The sequence below is a fragment of the Colobus angolensis genome, unplaced genomic scaffold (genome assembly GCF_000951035.1).
Source record: "Colobus angolensis palliatus isolate OR3802 unplaced genomic scaffold, Cang.pa_1.0 Scaffold14, whole genome shotgun sequence".
In the NCBI taxonomy this organism is placed as follows: domain Eukaryota; kingdom Metazoa; phylum Chordata; class Mammalia; order Primates; family Cercopithecidae; genus Colobus; species Colobus angolensis.
The window spans coordinates 5,944,329-5,969,384 of record NW_012114488.1 but is presented as its reverse complement, the minus strand read 5'-3'; the positions used below and the strand labels follow the sequence as shown (position 1 = coordinate 5,969,384).

Below are 25,056 nucleotides of genomic sequence, written 5' to 3'. Positions count from 1 at the left end.
AATAAAAATAAAAAATCAATCATTTGCACTCATTTCCAAAGCCTGCAAGGCCACCCAGCCTACTCCCATTGTTTATTTATTTTCAAGATGGTAGAGGCGGCATCAACATATACCTCTGATGGACCTATCCTGCTGAGCCTTACAAGATGCCTCTGCTGTCAAGAGGTTTACTAGCCCTAACTGGAATTAATTTCCCCCTAAGGATCCCTGCTCATTAAAGGGCCAAGAGAACACTAACTAAGAACAGAGAAGAGTGCAAAAGGTTTCTGACCAAATTATGGAAAAATCGAAGCGTGTCATAGGATGTTCCACAGCTCAATGCCATTAGCAAAACATTCTAGGGAAGTCTAGTGTGATTCTGTAGAGCCAAAGGACTTCATTAGAAATAGTTGAAATCCTCTCTCAAGTGTTACACGGGATGAAAATTACTCTTCCTTTGCCCAGTTTCCACTCTCACCAGGGGAATCTGACTCACCCGGGTGCCCAGCTCTACAAGGGAGGGTGTGGGCTACAGATCCCCGGAGAGATTAGTTGGCAAAAGCATGTTATCTCTGATGGACCCAAGCCTCGACGCCTGGACTCAACTAGCCAACAACAGGGTGAAGCCTTACCTTCTTATAGGACAGCTCAGCCTGCTCCGAAGTGGAATAGCTGACCCAGCCTTTAAACTTCTCTTTGACTTCTTTAAACAGGCCATCCACACAGTCCTGGAGGAAGTGTTGGTAGTCAGCTGAGTCATCATTTCCCAGGTGCCCGAGTGCCTCCAGAGTGAGGGGCTTCAGCTCTTGTTCAGTATAGGAATTACGACATCGGCTCATTTCCTCGGGAACCTGTGCGGGACATGACAGACAGAAAGGAGGTGAGTCCACCTGTACTCAATCTCAATGCCCATCAGTGGAAAAGGCTGGGCAGGAACAGTGGCCTGGTCCTTAAAGCAGCGCAGGCATCTTTCTGCCAGAGGTGGGCTATAATGCTGACCTCACGTGGTACCGTGAGGATATGAATAGATCACCTCCATAAATGTATCTGAAATCTTATTCCCATGTAAGGTCTTCTTTGGAAAGTTACAGTAGGGGGAGTGAATTACATTGATCAAAGCAGGTTTCTCAGATATGGAAGTGAATACAGAAGTTTAATTCCAGATAATTTGTTGTCTTTTTTTCTTTTCCTTTTTCTTTCTTTCTTTTTTTTTTTTTTGAGGCAGAGTCGCATTCTGTTACCCAGCCTGGAGTGCAATGGCAGAATCTTGGCTCACTGCAACCTCCATTTCCCTGGGCTCAGGTGATCCTCCCATCTCAGCCTCCCAAGTAGCTGAGACTACAGGTGCACACCACCATGCCCGGCTCATTTTTAAATATTTTTGTAGAGATGAGGTCTCATCATGTTGCCTAGGTTGGTCTTCAACTCCCGAGCTCACGTGATCCACCAGCCTCAGTCTCCCAAAGTGTTAGAATTACAGGCGTGAGCCACAACGCCCGGCTGCTTTTCCTTTCTAACTAAAGGGACAATTTCATTAAGCATGATTAACTCTAGCTGATACATTATAATATATGTAAATAAGACATTCTCGGCTATTTATACCATCTCCAGCTGTGGAAAAGGTCTTCAGGTAAGACAAGAACAAGTATCAAGCCTAAGACTTTGTACCTATTCACATTGTCCTTAATAAAGGAGCCAACCTTCTCAATTCCTTACCTGGAAAAGCTTCTTGCACTCGGCGATCATATGGGCCAGGCCTTGAGTGGCAGCTAGGTTTTCATTCAAATCTTTCTGATCTGGTTTGCCCAAACTTTGTTTTCTTTGCATTACCCTAGATAGAAGAAATACAGGAGGGGAACAGTTCAAATATTTATATATTTTTCATGCAGGTATTATTCCAGGAAATCCAAAGAAAAGAGAAAAAAAATTTTTCACTGGCACCTGTTTATTGTTAAATTCATTAAGAGTGTTTTTACTTTGCTTACCAGAGTATCTCAGAGTTTTGTCAACAACACACAAAAAACATTAAAGAGATATGCTTTTGATGAAATCAAGGTGATTAAAACCATTTTATTAAATAGGTTCCTATTGGGAACAGGGCAGCTTGTAGGGGCAGTGTTTGCGTGGTAGGGGAGCAGCTTCTGAGAAGTGTGGGAAAGGAGTCCCTGGGAGCTGGAGTAAACGGTGTCACCGTCTTTACCTGCCTGAATACACAGGCCCCCTCCCACAGGTGAGGGCTAAGTCCATTGTTTCCTTGAGCTTTTGTCTTCATCTTATTTGATCTCTCTCCTCTACTCATCTCTAGTTCTGTATCCCATTGCAGTTGGATTACCCCAGTCAACTTTAAGAACTATTTAAATGTGGCCAGGCGTGGGGGCTCATGCCTGTAATCTCAGCAATTTGGGAGGCTGAGGCGGGTGAATCACTTGAGGTCAGGAGTTCAAGACCAGCCTGGCCAACATGGTGACACCCCGTCTCTACTAAAAATACAAAAATTAGCCAGGCATGGTAGCGCATGCCTGTAGTGCCAGCTACTCCGGAGGCTGAGGCAGGAGAATGGCTTGAACTTGGGAGGCAGAGGTTGCAGTGAGCTGAGATTGTGCCACTGCACTCCAGCCTGGGCAACAGACCGAGACTCTGTCTCAGAAGGAACTATTTAAACATACATTTAAACACTGTACGACTTTCAGAAGCAACCTAACCTTCACTAGCATAACTAGGCTCCAGGCCTCTAGCTAAGAAATACTTTTCAAGTTCCTTTAGAGCTGAGGAAAAGGATCAGTTGGATGGATTTAGTCTGTGGGGGTTAAGTCCAGTGAGACTGTTCTCTCATGGACACCAATAGACCAGTCTCAGATATGTCTTTATTAGCAGTGTGAGAATGGACTAATACAGCGGTCTAACTTTCTTCCTTGTTTCGGGAAAGACTCCCACAAAACCACAAATACAGAGAGTCCTAGAAGAATGCAGGCTGCCCCCTCTGTGTACGCACCTCCCATGCAGCCCGTACCTGGGAGAGGAATTCTCTCTCTTCAGGGTGTTGAGATGGAAGAGGGAAGGCGCCAAGCACACGGCCAGGTTGGTTGGGGTCATCTGGTTTTCTTTTACGGCTGCTGTGACATCGCTCAAGAAATAAAGTAGGGTCTGCAGAACCTCCCGGTTCTCGTCAGGCAGCAGCATGATGGCAGCCTTGATGGCCTGCAGGCGCTGGTCCTTGGGCACATCTGCACGACACCAGCACTTTCCCCATCAGCTTGGTGAATTTGCATGGATATTGCAAGGAAATGTCCCAAAGCAAATACCGGCATCAAATACCTCAGCCCAGTACTGAACAAGCACTTGTAGAAAGTGTACTAGAGGTGAATACGGGAAAAGTTATGAATTGCCACTGGCGTCACTACCCTCAAGCATTTCCTGCCTCGTGAAGGAGTAAAAAAAATTTTAAACACCCACGATACCCAAACACTCTTAAATCCACCTCAGAGTTTGGCTCTAGAGGATGCCTGTTCTTTTAGTTTACAGAACAGTTTTTTCTAAACGAAGCATGAGAAAAAAAAAAAATCCCTAATTTACCAATCTCAATTACTGAAAACACTATACACTTTTGTTTAGTGTCGATGAAAAATCTTATCTGAAATATGTACAAGAATGTAAGAACGGAGATCTCTCAGCCTTGAGTACAAAATGTTCAGTATCTCTGGAGATTTTCATGAGTTTAACTGATTTGTTCATTCTTGAAATGGGAAAAGCAAGCTGTTAAAATATTCAGTTCTAAACTGAATTGAACTGAAAACATTCAGTTTAATTAATACATAGAATACATTGAATTAGTAATATCTTAAGTTTTTAGAAAGCATGCTTGAGAGGCTGTTATAAAAATGCATATGAATATGCAAATACATACAAACGCAAATAAACCCATAAACAATCTACATGTAGAAAATGCTGATCCCAATCTTCAGGTCTCCTTGAATAGACAACTCTTTAAAAGAGCGTGTGGTGGAAAAATCAAGTCACTCAAATGTAGCTCCATAGGACAAACTGATTAAACAGCTCCATGGTTACAACACATAACAAATACCTTGGCAAGGAAAATGTGACCTGTGTTTTTATAAAATATGAAAGGATGAAACAACTAATGAAATAATCCAGACCAGCTCCATTTCTCATAAAATAAAGTCCACTGTGCCAGTCCTAGAGACAATTTGAGCGCTAAGAGAGGCTGCTTTTAAATTACATTGCTGTAATACCGCACTGAGCCAAGAAAAACACAGGCTGTAAAAGCCATAATCCTGATCTTGATCATTAATTTAGACAACTGTTTTCTTTAAGCTTTACATAAAAGTAAGAAGGGCATGGGTATTGTTTTCCCAAGTATTTCTGGCAGAAACTGAGATGAATAACAGAAAAAGATTATTTATTCATTTTACAGCAAGATAAAACACACAGACCTGTGAAATTTTAAATCCAACAGCCCAGCAAGAGGGAGATGAAGCAACTGAAATTTCTGTAGACAAGGTGGAGAGAGAAAGAGATCTTGGTACCTGATCTTTATCTGAGTGCTCAGATAACACTGTTCTAGAAACTAATGAAAGCCTAACTTGGATCTGCTGGTGAAAATGTACAATTGCATCAGTCATTAGAGACTGGGAAATTTATTTTCGCATCATTCAGTAACTATACAGAAACCTGTTCCACAAACAAGGAGGCAAGGAAGAAAGTGATGACATGGGTTTCCAAGAGGTCACCATGCAGACCCTCTTGTCAAAAGAATGCTATCAAGGCCAGGCGCGGTGGCTCACACCTGTAATCCTAGCACTTTGGGAGGCCGAGGTGGGAGGATCACTTGAGGTCAGGAATTCGAGACCTTCCTGGCCCATGTGGTGAAACCCCGTCTCTACTAAAAATACAAAAATTAGCCAGATGCGGTGGCGCCCTCCTGTAGTCCCAGCTACTTGGGAGGCTGAGGTGGGAGAATTGCTTGAACCTGGGAGGCAGAGGTTGCAGTGAGCCGAGGTCACACCACTGCACTTCAGTCTGGGTGACAGAGTGAGACTCCATCTCAAAAAAAAAAAGAATGCTATTAGGGAGGCTACAAGCTTCAGTGGGTCCTATTTTTCCCCGACGCCAACAATCTTAAGATCAAAGGACACTCACATTGGTAGATCTGTAGAAAGGTTTCCGAAAGTTTGTTCGTCATTAGTGGCTCAGGAAGATCTCGAAAATACTGCTTCAGCATGTCTGCCACGTCATAAGCAGACTGTCCTTCATAGTTGACATAGTCTACGGCACCTTCATTCATCTGGCGCAGAGCCTGAATCCGGGACTTGACCCCCGATTTTCTGAAGAGCCCAACCTGTTGGAAGAGCAACACTAAGTGTGGCGTACATTCACATGGATGCAGTGTTCACACCACACAACTAGAAGAAGCTGCACGCAATCCGAGCTCCCCTGAGTGTGCAGACCCGCAGGCAGCACTCTCACCTGATCCAAACAATGGTTCCGGAGGTATCGCATGGCCTGCTGGATGCTCTGAGGCAACGGCTGTCCTGTGCGCTGCACGTTGACCGTCAGTGGGACCCCGAACACACTCCGGTCCTTGTAGTCTGGAACCTTGATCCTCTTCATGAACTTGGGCACGGCCCTGTTAAAGAACACAGAGATGGTGGTGTCGGGGGAGACATGTTCGCTCGTCTGTCTACGCTTGTCCACTTCTGCAGGTAAACCCTGTGGGCTCCAGATCTGTGCTCATATGGTGGCTACTTAAATTTAAATTAAACAAAATGACAAGTTCAGTTCCCTAGTGGCTCTGGCCACACTTCAGGTGCTCCTTCGCCTTTTGTGCTCAGTACCTACTGTATTGGCTTGTGCGGATAAAGAACGTTCCTATCATCCAGAGAGTTCTCGTGGACAGTGCTGTTCTAGATCTTCTAAGAGCTGGGGTTGTGAGGTCCAGTCTCATTTCCTCAGTTGGGAGTGTCCTTCCACCTTGAACCTGGAGAATTGGGGTCTACAGTCTTAAGGAAGCTGATGGATTTCCTCATAGAATGGCGGTATAGGAAGGAACAAGCAGAAAACAACATATAATATCCTAATTAGGTGCTTCTGATAGAGCGTGAAAAACAAGGTGTCTTGTGTCTTGACAAAAGGATAAGAATCACTTCTGAGTTCTTGATGAGATCCAAAGCATTAAGGGTCAAAAGATGCAGGTAATACAGGATGGGAAAACAGCAATGAGAGCCTAACACAATGAGAGGCAACTCCAGAGCTCAACAGTGAATGACCTGAAGTCAAAATAAATTCTCCTGCTGATGACCCGCAGAACATTACATTTTTAGGTTTCTAAAGGAAGATGGAAAAGGAACAATGGGGGTTTTGTGAGCCGACCCCAGGCTCCCTGGTGTCCTGAAACCAGGTCCACCCCAGCAGTATACGCAACAGCAGGAAACCCATGTCATGCATTTCAGGCTGTCAAGCAGAAATTCCAGCTCTCCAAATGACCTCTCTGAACAGGACCCGAAAGGGCAAGGCCAAACAGGAAAAGAACCTCGTGTAGGATTCCTCCCTGCTCCACAGATCCCGCCATGTGAGGATTTTACAGTTAGTTTTGAGTCACTGCAAACGCTGACCAGAACTCAAGAAGTATTATGGACTTTCAGATTCTTGAGGGTTTGGTGGGATGGGGGTGGGCAACTCAGAAACGAGAATCTAAAATATGCAGTTTTAAATAGCCAGCAGGGAAAATATTACTCTAAACACAGAGGAACAGAAGACAGACCGCTTTGCTTTTTGAATGCTCACCAGCGGCCATGGCATGTTACTGTTTATAGCTCCAGGAAAGGTAAAACGAAAGAGCAGAGTTAAGTTTGTATTTCCATACAGTTAAGTATATGGTATCACGGCTATAAGTGTGCATAATGCTCGCTTTGTCGGGGGAGAAAAGCCCGACGGCGGAATGTGAAAAGAACACATTACGATCCCCACCGAGAATCTGAAGCATGTGAGGATAAACCGGTCAATACTTATTTCTGTCATTCAGAACAAACAACTTCTGTATTTAGCAAGGCTCACATAATAACAGCCTTTGAATAGGAGGTGCTTTGATGCTGAAGTTAAACCCACTATGAGTCCTAAGGAGAGGAGGAGCTGAAGACAGAACAGTTTCCTTACTTTGCCGACTTTCTCAAGTAACTTGGGTTTGTTACAGTGTGCTACTAATAAAATGGGTGGCTTCTCCATTTTTATCAAATGCAGTTGTGCAACCAGATAATAAACAGATTAAAGACTTAAGGATTCCCAGCTGACACTGAAAAATGCACTGAGACATCAATCTAGAAACATTTCTCTGCTTTGCACTGATAGCAGTAAAATTAAGATGTACCAAGATTAGGCTAGATGACCCATCTAGCCTTCTAGCCTACCCCTCACATTCTGTATACTAAGGAGCTACATTTTTCAAAGTAATTATCAACAATTTGTACAATGCATTTCATCTCTACATTCTATAATATGTTAGAGTAGTGAATTCCTTAAAATAATTATTCACTGTTCGACAGTCTTTGCTAGAAAAAAAGTGACCTGAATTCTTTAGCACAGGTAGATTTTTTAATGATGCTACAAATATTTGCGTTGCATCCAAAATGATTTTTTCTTTTTCTTTTTCTTTTTTTTTTTTGAGACAGAGTCTTACTCTGTCACCCAGGATGGAGTGCAGTAGCCTTATCTTGGGGCTCACTGCAACCTCCACCTCCTGGGTTCAAGGGATTCTCATGCCTCGGCTTCCTGAGTAGACAGGATTACAGGTGCGCGCCACCACGCCCAGCTAATTTTTGTATTTTAGTAGAGATGGGGTTTCACCATGTTGGCCAGGCTGGTCTCAAACTCCTGGCCTCATGTGATCCACCTGCCTCAGAATCCCAAAAGGCTGGTATTATAGGCATGAGCCACCACACCCGGCCCAAAATGATTTCTACAAAAAGGCATGAATGGGGTTATAAGACCAGGTACTGTAAATCAAGAATTTCAAAGATGGTCTCATTAAATCTTAATGTTTTTCTTTTCTTCCGTCCAAAAATATGATCTGATATTGTGCATATATTTACTTAGAGTGGATTATTTCTAATATTGGGAAGGAGGTGCCTATACCATGTGATGCACGAGTAACGCATTCTCTCCCCCATCAACTGGCGATCTGTCACTCAGAGAGCTGAAAACTCAATCAAGCAACCCACGCTGATCATTTCCTAAGACTCCACTGGCTTCAACAATATCAAATGTGGCCTCAAGAATATAGAGAGTGGCTGGTGTGGCGGCTCACACCTGTAATTCCAGCAACCTGGGAGGCCGAGGTGGGTGGATCTCTTGAGCCCAGGAATTCAAGACCAGCCTAGTTAACACGTGAAACTGCATCTCTACAAAATGGAAGAAAACCAAACAAAACAAAAAACAAAAAACAAAAAACTAGCCAGGTGTGGTGGAGAGTGACTGTAGTACCACCTACTCGGGAGTCCAGCCACTCTGGAGCCTGAGGTGGGAGAATCGCTAGAGCCCAGGAGGTCAAGGCGGCAGTGAGCCAAGATTGCACCACTGCACTGCACTCCAGCCTATGTGACAGGGCAAGACCCTGTCTCAAAAAAAAACAAGAAAAACCCCCAAAAACCAAAAAACAAAACAAAACAAAAAAAATGTAGAGAGAGTGATTAGTGTCATATTTTTACTGTGGGGACAACCTCATGGAGCTGACCAAAAATATCTTTCTTTTTTTTTGAGACAGAGTCTCGCTCTGTTGCCCAGGCTGGAGTGCAGTGGCGCGATCTCGGCTCACTGAAAGCTCCGCCTCCCGGGTTTACGCCATTCTCCTGCCTCAGCCTCCTGAGTAGCTGGGACTACAGGCGCCCGCCACCATGCCTGGCTGATTTTTTGTATTTTTAGTAGAGTCAGGGTTTTACTGTGTTAGCCAGGATGGTCTCGATATCCTGACCTCGTGATCCGCACGCCTCAGCCTCCCAAAGTGCTAGGATTACAGGTGTGAGCTACCGTGCCCGGCCCCAAAAATATCTTTCAAGGACAGTTGACTGATCATTTAAACTCTTACCAGCTAAAACCATGCTTGTTAGAAGGTGTGTATTTCTCCAGCAGGGCTGTTAGCTTTAGGAGTGAGTATTTCTGCAGCAGGTTCATCTGGGCCACAGACTGGCAGTTAATCTGTAGCGATACAGAGTTGAGGCTTGGCCGATGCGAGCTCTGGAAACTGTGCCATCTCAGTCGGTGCCTGCGAGAGAAGTGGAGAGAAAAGTGAGTGTGAAGGCTTTTTATTTGATTTTATTTGACTTTTTTCTTGCTCTGTTGCCCAGGTAGTGGTGCCATCAGAGCTCACTGCAGCCTTGAACTCCTGGGCTCAAGTGATCCTCCTGCCTCAGCCTCCTGACTAGCCAGGACTGCAGGCCTGTGCCACCATGCCTGGCTCATTTTTAAATTTTTTGTAGAGACGGAGTCTACCTATGTTGTCCAGCCTGGTCTCAAACTCTTGGCCTCAAGTGATCCTCCCACCTTGGCCTCCCAAAGTATTGGATTACAGTGAGCCACTGTGCTTGGCCCAAAGGCTTTTTAATAGATAGAAGCAACATTAGCAATGGGCTGCTTGCTGGCATCTTATCTTAGGAACTGAGAGGACTTGATTTCTATTCCATGCTTTATCCTCATTATGGGAACATATACACAATATAAAGTGTACCGTTTTCACCATTTTTAAGTGTGCAGTTGAGTGGCACCAAGTTCATTCTCATTGTGTGACCATCTCTATCAACTCTCTCCAGAACTTTTTTCATCTTCCCCAACCGGAACTCCATACCCATTCAATCACATCCGTTTTTTGAATTTTGGTGCTTCCTGGTCTGACACCTTCCTTAGGAATGGACACGGCTAAGAATGCTAGACTTAATCTCACTTTCTCCCCGAGAACAAGCACAGGCAATCTCTTTCTGACCCTCCTGCCTCACACCTGGAGGGAGGAGAAAAATTGTTACCTGTTGGACCTGGTTAGGGAAGCCCCAACCCCAGAATCCCTCCTTTCCGGGATGTCAGAGGGCTCTTCCGGTTCATTCAGGGAGTTGCCTGTGCTGTCCAGGTCGCTGGGTGTGGTTCGGTCGTTGTCGACATCCAGGTGTATCTGCTTTGGAGAGGATGGGCAGGGAGAGACCGAGTCCAGGGCTGAGTCCGAGTCACCCTCATCAGAAAACTTCTCCGACCACTGATTGACTATCCGCTGCATCCCCTTCACGTGGTAGAGGATGTCGTCCAGCTCGGGGAAGATGTCCTCGTTCTCCAGATCTGCCAGGTCCCCTGAACTGGAGTAGAGGATGGAGCCCGGCACGTTGTCATAGATGCTCAGGCGGCTGCTCATGGAGCTGGAAGAATTGCGCCTCTTCAGTTCCTTGGGGTTGTCGCTGCTGTTTTCCCTCCTGAGGCTGATGTGGCCAGGGCCGTGGAAGCTTCCCGTCCTCCAGTTCACAGAGCCGTTATTCCCCGAGGGGGAGAAACCGCCATTGGTGAGAGCTTTGGGGAAAGTGCCAGGCTTGTGATCTTCAGGGATGTAGAACACTGTGTCCTCTGGGCAGCTCTCGCGGTTCTTAAAGTTCTGTTCCATCACGTTGTTAAATGTTGACTGATTGAAAGGATCGAAGCCCTCTAAGTACATGCCCACCCGCTTGTTGCAGGCACTGAGGCTCCGGGTCCTGGTAACAGGGCTGGGCGTGCTGACCGCGCTGCTGGTCTCCGACTGGCTGCTGCTGCTGCTGGTCTGCGTGGAGTTGGAAACGCTCCTCTTTCGTACCATGGGGACGTTGATGCGGTTGCCGTTGAGGGCAGAGATCTCCACGCAGTTGAGCTGCTTCAGCTTCTCCTCATCCACCCCCTCTTGCAGGATGGGCCCGCTGATGATCAGCCCCAGCTTTGAAGGCGCTTTGTGCTTGCTGTGGTGGGAGCCCTTGAGCTTCAGGCTCTCCATCCGTTTCAGCAGACTGCGCGTCTTGGACTTGGCAGTTTTTTCGTGGCCTTTCATGCTGAAGCTGAAGCTGGACAGTTCCTTGGGAGACGGCAGGCTGCCGAAAGAGTCGTCATTGCCTGCCAAGTTGCTGGAGGAGCAAACGCTGATGACGGAGTTAGTCCGGGGGGTGGCAGCATCCTCGCTGGGGGGCGCGTGGCTGGGGAGGCTGCCAGTGCTGCTGAGGCTGCGGACGGAAGACACCTCCTGGCGCTCGCCGCGGTCCATCAGCATGCCTCCCGGGCTGGCGCCGTCCTGCGGGTGGGAGTCGTCTGGGGACCCAGGGACTGGGTCTTGTTTTGGAGAAAAGACATCAAACTCTTCAAGCCGGGACCATCTCTTGCTGTCCCTTTGGAAAGTCCATTTGCCACTGATGGCACAAGGCTCATCCTCGTCTGAATCGTCACTCTGCAAAGACAGAAATGAGCCATTCACACACCGGGGCTGGCAGCCAGCAGGGAGCAGGGCATGAGCAGGAGGCTGCTCATAATATGCCAGTAGTGTCAATTCTCCCCTTGTACTTTATAATTTTAATTTTAAAGGTTTTTTTTTTTTTTTTTTTTTTTAAAGAAATAGGGTCTCACTCTGTTGTCCAGGCTGGAGTACAGTGGCATGATCACTTTGAGGAGCTTACTGCAGCCTCAAATTCTAGGGCTCAAGTGACCCTCCCACTTCAGCCTCCCTAGTAGCTGGGATTACAGGCAAGTGCCAACATGCCCAGCTAATTTTTTTTTTTTTTTGGTAGAGATGGGGTCTTGCTGTATTGCCCAGGTTGGTTCTGAACTGCTGACCTCAAGTGATCCTCCCACCTGTGCCTCCCAAAGTGCTGCGGTGACAGGTATGAGCTACTGTGCCCAGCCCCATTTACATATTCTTTTTCTTTTTAAAATTTTTTTGTAGAGAGCAGTAGTCTTACTGTGTTGGCCTAGGCTGGTCTCAAACTCCTGGCCTCAAGCGATCCTCCCACATGGGCCTCCCAAAGTGTTGGGATTACAGGCATAAGTCACAGTGCCCAGTGTTTTGTTTTGTTTTTTAAATAACAAAGATGTATTTAAAGAATTTAACAGAAGAGTACCTGACCAAATGCTGCAAGTTTAAATAAGAACTATTTTATGGAAACTCTGGGATCTACAGGCTGTTCTTTAATTGCTCACAGAGGAAACCTCCAAGATGGTGAAAATTCCAGGCATGCAAAAGATTCTGAACTGAAGTGAGCCATGAGCAGGACTGCCTCTGGGCTGCCTTCCGTTGTGCTGTCTTTTGTTGGTGTATGTTTATATTCCCTCTTGCAATTAAAAAGGTAGTTTTCAAACACTAAGAAGAGTGGCAACTCAAATCTCTAGACACTAAAAATTTAAAAGGTCTCCCACTGGAATAAAGGGGCCCTGGATCAAGGTGGGTCATCACGCAGCTTCAGTCCACTACCAGGGCTTTGGAGACTCTTACCAGTAACTTTTCTTCCCCTCCCCCACAAGATATGAGGGCTAGCGCTCAGGTCACAGCTGACCTGTGAAGTTTCAACCTCAGTCATGCTCCAGCCAACTGAATAAGGCTTCACAAATACCCAGCCCTGACAGCTCGTGGTATTCATAAACACTAAGGAACGTCTTTGCTGGTTATGTCCGATTTATGTACAGGACTCAGGGATACGCTGTCACACGGACTATTGCATCTGGGCCTTTTCGGCAGGATATCAAAGGGCACAATTCAGTATGATACATGACTTTTCCACTGGTGTGGAAAATATCCCACGGCCCAAGTTTCACAGGACAATGAGTGGAAAGCATGGAGCGCTGGCTTCTAGGGCTTTTCTGCACAGCTCAGTGGGTGCTGAGGTTCCAGTTCAGTTGTTTAAAAGCTTTGACTCCCCAATAAGGTGACTTTTTGCAGCTCAGGGACTCTGGCATAATTCAAATTTGTACCTGGAAGTCAGAAATATGTTCTTTGACCAGACTCATTCCTGTTTACTCTAATTTGTGACAGTTACTCCCAGTACTACACCCACCTCTTCTTGTAAGATCCCATAAAAAGTCTTCACAACTCACACGCAGAAGAAAATACCATCCAATTTGTTTCTGTACCACCATTTGACTAAACTGTGTGGGATTTCCTGCCTTCTCCTCTTCCTCCTCCAATTCCTTTCCTCCCTCCAAATCTCTTATTATTCTTCAATATTGCCCAAAGCAGCCTTCACTTTCATCTCTACGGCTTTGAAGCACAGTTATTGTTATATTTGAGAAGACAGAAGAGTTGGAAAAAAGATTTCCTTTATAACCAATGCAAAACTCCACTGAGACTCCTTAAGCATGATCCCTTTATTATGTAATAGACATTGAGTTAATAATTAGGCGAAATCATAGCTGATGTGATCAGGTCAAAAATAGTATATAAAATAATGTAATGGGCTAGTTGCAACTATTGACTTCAACGACATAAGGCTATCGAGTCTAGGTAATACCATTCAAATGTAGATGCTTATGGAACAAGAAACTAAGACTTTAAGAAACAAAAGCTATTACAAAACACATCATTCACTTTTTTGTTTGCCCCTTTCCCCCTCATTCTATTATGCAATTTGTATACTCACTCGTTTCCGATGAGGACTAATTTCTAGCTTCATCACCGCACATTTGTTTAAAGTATTTAGACGCCTATAGAGCAAAGAAATAACGTTAGCAAAGATAGGCAACCACTCTCTACTGAGTGGATAAACACCTGTTTTTAAACAATTCATATATCTAAGGAGTTTCTTGGAACTCAGTAATATCTAATACCTAGAGGAGTGTTAGAAACTTCTTTAAAAAGTGAGTCGTTTAAAAATAACTTGGCCAGGCATGGTGGCTCATGCCTGTAATCCCAGCACTTTGGGAGGCTGAGGTGCGCGGATCACGAGCTCAGGAGATCGAGACCATCCTGGCTAACACGGTGAAACCCCGTCTCTACTAAAAATACAAGAAAAAACAAGCCGGGCGTGGTGGTCGGCACCTGTAGTCCCAGCTACTCGGGAGGCTGAGGCAGGAGAATGGCGTGAACCCAGGAGGTGGAGCTTTCAGTGAGCAGACATCGCTCCACTGCACTCCAGCCTGGGCGACAGAGCGAGACTCCATCTCAAAATAAATAAATAAATAAAAATAAAAATACCTTTATGTTTCTTAAGTTTTTCACTTTAATTTTTATATTTTAGTGTGAAATGGCACACAGCTATGACACTGTCAATTCTGATTCTTTAACTCTCAATGAGTTGCTCTTACTGAGAAAAATCATTCTTCCAGTAACTCTTAGGTTGAGCCATTATGGACTGCTACATGTGATGCCAAGAAAGAAAAGTTTCTGACTGGGCACAGTGGCTCACGCCTGTAATCCCAGAACTTTGGGAGGCCGAGGCAGGCAGATCACCTGAAGTCAGGAGTTCGAAACCAGCCTGTCCAACATGGCGAAACCCCATCTCTACTAAAAATACAAAAATTAGCTGGGCATGGTGGTGGGTGCCTCTGATGCCAGCTACTCGGGAGGCCGTGGCAGGGAGAATGGCTTGAACCTGGGAGGCGGAGGCTGTAGTCAGCCGAGATTGTGCCACTGCACTCCAGCCTGGGCAACAGAGCCAGACTCCATTTCCAAAAAAAAAAGAAAGAAAGAAAAAGAAAAGTTTATGAGGTCTCCTTTCACAGAAATAGAAACAGCGAAACAGCAACAAAGAACCAAGTAGAGTTTTTGGCAAAATGAACAGTGTCTTGTATTTCAAATTTAAACTCAAATTTAAACAATTAGTTTTAGTTATCTCTGATGAATCATAATCTTCGACAGCCTGTTTAAAATTTTTGAGTCCTTGTACAGAATGGAAATTGAAGTCCTCTTTAATATCCAATATTTAGAACAGCTTCCTGTTATAGGACAACATAATGTGTGCCATAGTCACGGAAATAGGACAAATGATCACTTAAAGAATCTGCATACTGTAACTTCAAGGATCCAAATCTTACTGAGTTCAAGATTAAGCACTCAGGTCAGATTCTTCTTTGCAACAGCCATCCTATTGTAATTATGATACCAATACTTTGACCTCTGCCAAACAGCAATATCAATTTAAAATTAGGGAAATTTAGTTCCATTGAAAATAAAACACTTACAGAAAAAATCCAAAGCCTCATGGAGAAATAATGCAATAGTTGAAAAAAGAAACTCTTTAAATATGCTGAACTAAATGGTATGTACAAATATGAATGACAACCCTTCAGGCCCCAATTTTACTGCCATCTCCCAGATGGTCATCGCTCATCCTTCCTGAAATGAACCTGTAATGTGTCTGTTTGCTATCTGCTATCACCAGTTTTCCAGTTTTTCCTACAAATTGCAATCCTTACATTTTCATAAGATAAGATCATTTAATTCACACAAATTCCTGGGAAACGTGAGACCACCTCAGGGCTTTATCTTCCTGATCCTGTTCTTGCAGTTTGCCTAACAATGTTGATGCAACAGAATAGAAAGTATTTTTCCCTGCCTGATAAGCCCAATTTTGACTTCATAGCTTATGTGGTAGCCTGTTTACAGAATAAACAAAGATAGCACAGAGTGCCTATGTTCAGAAGAATTCTGTGTTGATGGGGAGGAAAAGAAAACAAATAACTAAGAAAAAGTCTGCATACTTTAAAATGAGTGGATATAAGGTCCCTCTGTTGGGGGTATCAATTACTTAAATGACTTACACCCACAATGTTTCAGTTCTCAAATGTTTTCAAGATTTAAAGAATCCAGAACGGTTACAGTTAGTCTTAGGTCTGGGTTCCATTAATCAAACCTGTAATCAAATAGTCACTTGACTTCATTTGGGCTTTAATGGTTGAATGGTGTTTATAACCGAATTTACTAGTCACAGAGGCCTATGGGGCTGGGGAGAGGTTTAGCTTCACAAACTCTAGATTTTAGTCGAACGAAAAAGACCCAGGAGGCCAGTTCTATAAAGGTCAACATTATCTTTTTATGTTGGTAGCACCAATCTAATAGCATTACAGACCTAACGCCCAGAGTTATACCCTAGGGATTCTGTGGTTTTCATTTGTCCCGGAGGACCCCCAAAGGATGTACTGTGCTGGGGCCTCATTTGCTTACAGGGACAGTACTGATATCAAATCACAGTTCCAGCTACACAAACGAGGCCTGCTACGGGCCAGGCACTATGCTGGGCACTTCCTATGTATGACTTCATCTTCCCAACAAACCTATGGTACAGATATTAGGATTAACCTTCACTTTACAAATGAGGAAATGGGGCTTGGGGAGGTCACAGATCTTGTCTAAGTCCACACGATTAAAACATGGTGACTCTCAAACCCAGTAACTTCTGTGTTCCTTTCTCATTTTTTTTTTTGAGACAGAGTCTTGCTCTATTGCCTAGGCTGGAGGGCAGGGGCGCGATCTTGGCTCACTGCAACCTCTGCCTGCCAGGTTCAAGCAATTTTCATGCCTCAGCCTCCCGAGCAGCTGGGACTACAGGCGCCCACCACCACGCCCAGCTAATTTTTGTATTTTTAGTAGAAGTGGGGGTTTGCCATGTTGCCTGGCTGGTCTCGATCTCCTGAGCTCAGGCAATCCGCTCACCTCGGCCTCCCAAAGTGCTAGGATGACAGGCATGAGGCACCACGCCCGGCCATCTGTGTTCCTTTCTAACATAAATATTAATGGTAGTAATAAATGAAAGCAACTTATATCCTAAAGGGTTCCTCACACAGTGGCTGAAATGCTGGTTTCATAACCCATCTGTCCAGAAGCCTGGGCCTTTCCCATCCCCCTAAGAACCCTCCCAGGCTGGGCTCCACAGGAATGTGTCCCTCTTATCTCCTGGGCAACTTGTACCCTGCTCTGAAGAGGGAGGAGCACAAGGTTGGCCTATCAAAGGTTCAAGAGCTTCTCTGCATGGAGCTGCAGGAACCCAGATAAAAGCACAGCAGGTGGGGACCTGGGCCCCATTGTATTCAAGGTAAAAACAGGCCAAAAACAAAGAAGAGAAGAGGGAGAAAGGGGAAAGAAACAATTTTCCAAGTAAGACTCTCACAAAAATGGTTACAATTCTTAAAGATATTTTCTTGGAATCTGTGCAATTGCTTTAAAAAAAATTACATGCTACTCTCAGACTTTCTTTTTCTTTCCTTTTTTTTTTTTTGAGACAGAGTCACTCAGGTTGGAATGCAATGGTGCTATCCTGGCTCATTGGAGCCTGGACCTCCTGGGCTCACAGGATCCTCCCATCTCAGCCTCCCAAGTAGCTGGGACTACAGGTATGCGCCATCATGCCTGCTTAATTTTTTTTTATTTTTTATAGAAATGGGGTCTTGCCGTGTTGCCCAGGATGGTCTCCAACTCCTGGAGGCTCAAATGATCCTCCCATCTTGGCCTCCCAAATTGCTGGGATTACAGGCGTGAACCACTGTGCCTGGCTACATGCTTCCCTTTTAACAGACCAGAAATTGTGACAAAGTTAAAATCTGCTCTAAGGTGGGCTGCTGTGCATGGCTCAGGCATCTGACGGGCTGCTCTACAACAAAGTGCACACTGCAGATGACAGTGTGGAAATCTATTTTTCATTATACAACTGTCACTTTAAGTACACGTAATTCTTTGCTGTGTTTATAGAAGGAGTCAATTTTAATTCCCAAGGAAAATAGCGATTTGGAATAGTTTTCAGAAGCTTTAGAAAGGCAAGCAATAGAAAGAACATTTCACAAGAGGTATCCTGGTAGTGAATCACCGTTCACAATACTACCTGCACATGCTTCAAGACAAAGTCAATCACTCCTCCAGGATTACTATTGAGTATAGCTCTCACAATCTTGGCCTTACCACTGGAATTGCATTATACAGTAAAGCTAGCAAGATCAGGCCAACGCCACTTCTCCAAGCCACTTATGTATCTCCAAGGGCAGATACATGAACCCCTTGCAGTGTGAATGTAAAAATGCTGGTTAGCAATCTAAATCCAAAAAACCTATAGTCCCACACTTGTAACTTTTGGTTATTGCCAAACTTTATATTTAAGAGAATGTCATTGTTCTCATAAAACCCATTAAGTCTACAAGTCTTCTTGCCCTGAGTAGAAAAAGAAGCCCCTACTTTCTTCTTGACCAAAGGAGCCGTAAGATCTGTAAATGTCACAGGTACATGAACACTCTAAACTAAGAATAATGCTAGGGTATATATGAGATCGCTTATAAGATCCCTGCATAAAATACGGTCCAGTACAAGAGGAGGAGGTAGGTGGGAAAGATTTTATAAAATGTTTAAGCTGATTTTCTGCAACCATATTACCACATGTATTTAAAATCAACTGTTCAGAAAATATCAACAAGGCAAAGACAAGTCTAATAAAGTCTGTCAGTCTAGAGAGAACTTCCAAATCACAGGGCAACATTTCAAATAATACTGTAGCTTTGTTATTTTGCTGGCCCTTGAATTCCATAGGCCAGAGGTATTTGGAAGAGGCAGGTCTAGCAAATGAAGTGACTATCACATGATCAGTACAACAAGTATCTCAACTACACTATGCAGCTGACAGCTCAGAATTTGGAATGTGTTTTAAAGAAAGGTGCTGGCTGGGCGCAGTGGCTCACGCCTATAATCCCAGCACTTTGGGAGGCCAAGGTGGGTGGATCAGGAGTTCAAGACCAGCCTGGCCAATACGGTAAAACCTCATCTCTACTAAAAAAGATACAAAAAATTAGCTGGGCGTGGTGGCGGGTACCTGTAATCCCAGCTCCTCAGGGGGCTGAGGCAGAGAATTGCTTGAACCTGGGAGGCGGAGGTTGCAGTAAGTCGAGATTGCACCACTGTACTCCAGTCTGGGCGACAGAGCGAGACTCCATCTCAAAAATAAATAAATAAATAAATAAATAAAATTAAGGAAGGTGCTTGAAATACACCCGACAGAGGTCCCTTTTCTTCTGAACATTTGTTTAGGCCTCTCAAAATGGGCATCATTTTCATGAAAAGTCCATTTATGTGAACCTGGGGACAAGAGCCCCTGGGGTTTTCCATTACAAACCAGTTGATGACTATTACTGTGTTCTGAAGAATTTCCTTTTTTAAAAAAGAAAATCCAACCCTAGGCCTTTCTGCACTTACTCACATTTGGGCCTGATAATTTAAGTTTTAAAGCGCTCTGACATCCATCACTGCATTTCCTATGAGGTGTTATTCTACGCAGGAGAGAAAACTGAAGTCCAACTAGCATATTTGGCAGAGTCTGCTTCTTCTAGGCTTTTCTTTCTGCCAAAGATCTAGCAGCACAGATGTATTTGCTCCAAAGAAAGGTGGCTTCCCAAAAGGTACTCAGAGCCAGTGTAAATTGCAAAGTGCAGAGGATGCTTTTTCTTCCAGAAATGGAAAACAACATTTCACAAACTGATATTCTGAAAGAGCATTCAAGAATTTAATCATGACCCTTTGGCCTGAAATGCTGCCGTGATATTTTTACGACCCAAGAATTCCTAAACTATTGCTGCTGTCCAGAGCACCCACTCTCTAACTGGCTTAAAATGTGTGAAATGACATAATGCTTAAACATTTCCTAAGATGCATCTCAGAAGTGACCTCATGCATATGCATGATCACCAGTGATGGATTGAAAACAGATTAATTCTGCTCCACAGCTAAGCATGAAAACATTAAAAAAATGTCTGTAGTTCATATTCCAGATGCGGACTCCTTCCCCTCCCGAAACTGCATCTGTGACATTTTTTTTCATTCCCGATGACATAGTTATGATATTATACTCCATAGTGAAGTTCTTAGAATTAGCTTTCTTTCAGAAAATGGGTACATACCCTGTACATTTCTATCAGTCATTTAATTGGACTAGAAAAGTGAGAGAAATACTGTCACTTTTTTAAGAGGACCCTTTGTGTTTTCCTCTCTTAAACCATGAGAATTAGTCTAGTCCATATACTATTCTAAATATTCCATCTATCTGCCCCAAACCACTGCTTACTTTGGCTGCTTCAAATAACACTGTATTATACAAGAAAGGCAGAAAACAGAACTACCACTGCTTTCTTTGCCTACAAAGAGGAAAGAAATACTGGACGTCATTCTACCTTCATGATGTTTTTCCAAATTAAAAAAAAATACTGAGACGGGGTGTGGTAGCTCACTCCTTTAATTCCAGCACTTTGGGAAGGCCGAGATGGGTGATTGCTTGAGCCCAGGAGTTCAAGACCAGCTTGAGCAACATGGCAAGACTGCATCTCTACAAAAAATACAAAAATTAGCTGGGTATGGTGGTGTGTACCTGTAGTCCCAGCTATTCCAGAGGCTGAAGTGGGAGGATCACCTGTAGCTGGGAGGTCAAGGCTGCCGTGAACCATGATTGTGCCACTGCACTCCAGCCTGGGCGACAGAGTGAGACCTTCTCTTTAAAACAAAACAAAACAAAACAAAACACAACACACACACACACACACACACACACACACACACACACACACATAGGTTGGGCGTGGTGGCTCACACCTATAATCCCTGGACTTTGGGAGGCCAAGGCAGGTGGATCACCTGAGGTTAGGAGTTTGAGACCATCCTGGCCAACATGGTGAAACCCAGCCTCTACTAAAAATATAAAAAATTAGCTGGGCGTGATGGTGGGTGCCTATAATCCCAGCTACTCGGGAGGCTGAGGCAGAAGATTTACTTGAACCCGGGAGGTGGAGGTTGCAGTGAGCCGAGACCATGCCATTGCACTCCAGCTTGGGCAACAAGAACGAAACTCCTTCTCAAAAAAAAAAAAAAACAAAAAACAAACAAACAAAACAGAAACAAAAACAAAAACAGAAAAACCCTGAAATTAAAATAATACTTATTTAGTTTCATAATCACATCAACCTATGTAAATTTAGTCTGTATATAATTTTTTCCCCCAGAATTCAGCTTTTAAGGGATTTTAGCTTTTGAGAAAAATTAGAAAGGATGAAAAATGTCATGAAGAGCTTGAAAGGAGTATCAGCGTCCCATCGTTGTCTGCTGCAGGTTTTATTACCTCCACCTCACTAAAACCTATAAGCTGCCTCTTAGCTTGAAGATCCAAAAGCACAACCATCAAGAATTTCTGACAGTTTCATTCAATTTCACATCATTTAACTGCCTGTTGCCTATATGTTAAAGACCGTGCTGAGTTATTTTATAGCCTTATTTCCTCCTATCATTATTTTACACGAGGGAAAACTGAAGAGGTTGAGAGGAGCTTCCCTGGAATGCAGGCGCTGCTCCTGTCTTTATACGCCACCCTCCATTTATTCCTCTGAACATGCTAAATTTCCATCGTAGCCTTTTAGGAAACCTTAATCCAAGTTTCCTAACTACCTTAGAGTTGTTACTTGTTACACCAATTATATCATCTCAAATATGGAATGCTATTATTTGAGTACTTCCTAGGACAGTGTGGCTGCCATTTTAATGGCAATACTAAATAACAATATTTTACTTAATTTTTCATTAAAAGGTCTCCGATCGCTATATGGTTTGCCAATAAAGACCTAACACAATTAGCAAGGACAAAAGCAAGCAAAGCCTATCTTAGTGATAAGTACTGTGTTCTTAAAAAATAAAAAAGGAAAACACTCAAAACGTGTCCATTTACCTGCATAGAGCCTCAATGGCATCTCTGTCCAAAAAATCATGCTCCCTCTTGACCAAGGAAATATCGATGGGGAACAGGAAATCTATAAGAAAAATAAACAAATGTATTTGTTGAGCACCTATAACCCAATTTGCCAAATAGCCCAGTTTACCAAAGTGGGGAAGAAACTCTTCAGCAATGTACTGAGCACCTCCTGTAGAATGCCTCATTCCCCATCAAGTTCTATGGGACAATAAGGCAATTCAAGCCAATCCTGCGTCACTGCCCTAAAGGAGCTTCAGCTTTAAAGTGGTGGAAACTCAAAATATTGCTTCTGGTCAAGGAGAAGTGGCTCAGAACGTTGTTATACCTTTAAACAAACCGCAGGCAATAAGCCTCCAGTATAAATTATAATTTAAACCACAATGACTGTCGGAAGAATGCTGCCTTTTAATGTGGCTGGGCCATGCGTATGTGTGTGTGTCTTTGCTCACGTGTGATCAGGGAAAAGGTCGTGGAAGAAAAATTGAGCCACAGAAAGATCTAGAGAACAATGAAAAGTGGTAGGAAATGGAATGTAATCCACTCACATGGCATCAAGAGCTAAGGAGAATTCGAGATATACTTTTTTAAAAACAAATATTAGCACTGCAATATGGCCTTGTAGGAGCTGATATAACTCCCCGAAAAAGAAAGGGCTAGCTTTAAAGTTGCTATAGAACAACAGAATTTCAAATCCTTGAATCTGTAGAAGAGTTCATTCAATTCTCTCAAGACAATGAAGAAGTTGTATCAGAACTGAAAACCACAGAGGGGGAAAACAGTCAACTCAGTGGAGGAATTCCTTTCTCTGGACTGCCTACAAAGACTCCTTGGTAAGTAAATATACCCAAGAAAAGCAGAGTGGAGGTAGCCACTGTGGAAATTCACAACAGCTCTAAAATTGCCACTGGATAAAGGCAAGTCATCACCCTCTTGGAGTTCCAGCTATGAGGCCAAATCATGGACCTCTTCAGTAGAACGCTACTACAGTACCAGGAGGAGGAGTGTGTCAGTGTGGGGTAACTCTTTGGACCAGACCTGGGTGAAATCAGTCATCACAGCAGGAAACTAGAATCACCACAAGCTAAAAAATTCTCTTTGGCTGGGCACTGAGGCTCACATCTCTAATCCCAGCACTTTGGGAGGCCAAGGAGAGAAGATCATTTGAGCTCAGGAGTGTGAGACCAGCCTGGGCAGCATGGCGAGACACTGTCTCTACAAAAAAAAATTAAAACAATTTTTATTGGGCATAGTGGCACACGCCTGTGGTCTCAGCTACATGGGATGCTGAGGTGGAAGATCACCTGAGCCCCAGAGTTTGAGGCTGCAGTGAACTCTCATTACACCACTGCACTTCAGTCTGGATGACAGAGTGAGACCCTGTCTGAAAAAAATAAATAAAAAATGAAACATCCCATTGGCCTTCAAAATGGCTAATGCCACATAGTGGAATAAACATGGCTGTCAGTAGTTTTGGAGATACAGGTAATTAGTCCTGTTCCAGCTCTTGTGGGCACGTAACTGTTCATTATGTTTTTATTATTTTTTATGATCACTGGTTTTATGGAATGATATGGAATTCCTTATTCTTAGTAATCTATTTTCTAGAGATAATATATCAGAATGAGTATAAACTTAGAGTCTATCCTTTTTTTTTCTGAAGGCTGGAGTTGGATTACTGACATTGTTCCCTAAATGATAATATAGGCAGACCAAGGACGTGGCTATAGTCCGAAGATTTATGAATATATAAAATTTGGTACCACAGAATTACATTTCTTCACTAATTTATAGACTAAGTCTCTCTTAGACAAATGATTAGTGGAACCATTATAATGAAAATAGAAAGACTTATAGTTAATGCAAACCAGAGCATTAGTAAATGAAGCAAGACAGGTTGTAACACTGTTTGAAGGTTGTGACACTGTATTTTGGTTTTTTTGTTTGTTTGTTTTTAAATTTTTAAAATAGAGATGCAGTCTCACTATGTTGGCCAGGTTGGCCTTGAACTCCTGGCCTCAAGCGATCCTCCCACCTCAGCCTCCCAAAGTGCTGGGATGATAGGCATGAGCCACCATTCCTGGCCTGTATTTCACTGTGAATACAAACCAAGATGAAATAACAGAGCTGATATTAAGGAACACTTTTTAATATTTACACAGTATAACATCAGATCTATAAATGTAAATTGAAATTTTCACATGCCTGTTACCTATATGTGAGAAAGTAACTATATTATTTTAGGAATTTCTAAGTTAGTATACCCAGAGCCATATTTCAGATTCCTTTTCTAATGCAAATTAACAATTTTTTAAAAAAATCTGGTAGGTATTAAATGCAAGTGAAGAGTGAAAGAATTAAACCAGTAATTTTCTTTTATTCGCCTGGACTCCCTTTTAAAAGACGATAGTTTACTGATGTACAGAAGACGTTCTCTGAACTCAATTTCCACTGTGGGTTGAAAAGCAGGAAGTATAAATTGCCAAGTACCCAAATCAAGCTAAACAGGGGGACATGTGTAGGTTGGTATGGCATGTATGGTGTATGTACTCACCCAGCACACAGTGGCAGGAAAAACGGGGAGGCGACGGCCCAGAACAATACGCAGCATACCCCAAAAGTAGGCTTATGCTTCAAAAGACTTGGGAACATGAGGGAACCCCAAATGTAACCTGTGCAAATGAACCCTGTGCTTTAGGATTAAGAAAAGAAGTGACACAGGGACTGGAATTGGCTCTTAGCAAACATATATATCACAAGAAAGTGCTACCTGGCAGCAAATCAACGCAAAAAATGAGCATAATTAAAGAAAACTTAATTTCTAAATAGGAGAACAAAAGGACAGCCGCTTTGGTGTCACTGCCAATGCAGTTATCTTTCCTTATCTCCAGCAGAGCTATGAACTGAAAATCCAATAGAATGCTTGTCCCCCTTCCCCCAAAGCCCTTTTAAATGTTAACAGGTTAAAACTTCTCTCTTAAGGAAAGACAAGCAACTCCACCAAAATAAGCATGCAAGTTAATCAGAAGAAATTGGTTGGAAATATTCTCCGGAATGAAGAAATAGTAAGATATTTTACACAGTCTAACAATAAAACAATTCAGAATCCATCATCTTGGAAAAAAATATCGTACAATCAATCTACGCTACATAAGGAAGACCAGGTATTCTAACTCGGGAATCACTTTACTATTCACCCAACCTTTGTTTGAAAGTTACCCATAAAATGGAATGCTTTAGTTCATAGCTGTAATTATTTTAAACTGATTTCATATAGAAAATAATGAAACTCCCATTTAAATGAACAGCCTAGGCCAGGCGTAGCGGCTCACGTCTGTAATCCCAGCACTTTGGGAGGCCAAGGTGAGTGGATCACCTGAGGTCAGGAGTT

The 25,056-nt window shown here is 43.4% G+C and overlaps 1 protein-coding gene across 5 annotated transcripts in view; it reads right to left on the bottom strand.

Moving 5' to 3' along the window:
- Positions 1-25,056, bottom strand: part of DLC1 (DLC1 Rho GTPase activating protein) — a 438,391-nt gene that overhangs the window by 16,276 nt on the left and 397,059 nt on the right. For all 5 annotated transcript variants that reach the window (XM_011934900.1, XM_011934899.1, XM_011934901.1 and 2 more), the window contains 9 exons: positions 21,645-21,726; positions 13,608-13,671; positions 10,005-11,428; positions 9,074-9,250; positions 5,464-5,623; positions 5,137-5,335; positions 2,990-3,203; positions 1,696-1,810; positions 612-830 (listed from right to left, as the gene is read on the bottom strand). In XM_011934900.1, coding sequence (XP_011790290.1) covers positions 612-830; positions 1,696-1,810; positions 2,990-3,203; positions 5,137-5,335; positions 5,464-5,623; positions 9,074-9,250; positions 10,005-11,428; positions 13,608-13,671; positions 21,645-21,726 — 2,654 coding nt within the window. The remainder of the gene's footprint in view (positions 1-611; positions 831-1,695; positions 1,811-2,989; positions 3,204-5,136; positions 5,336-5,463; positions 5,624-9,073; positions 9,251-10,004; positions 11,429-13,607; positions 13,672-21,644; positions 21,727-25,056) is intronic.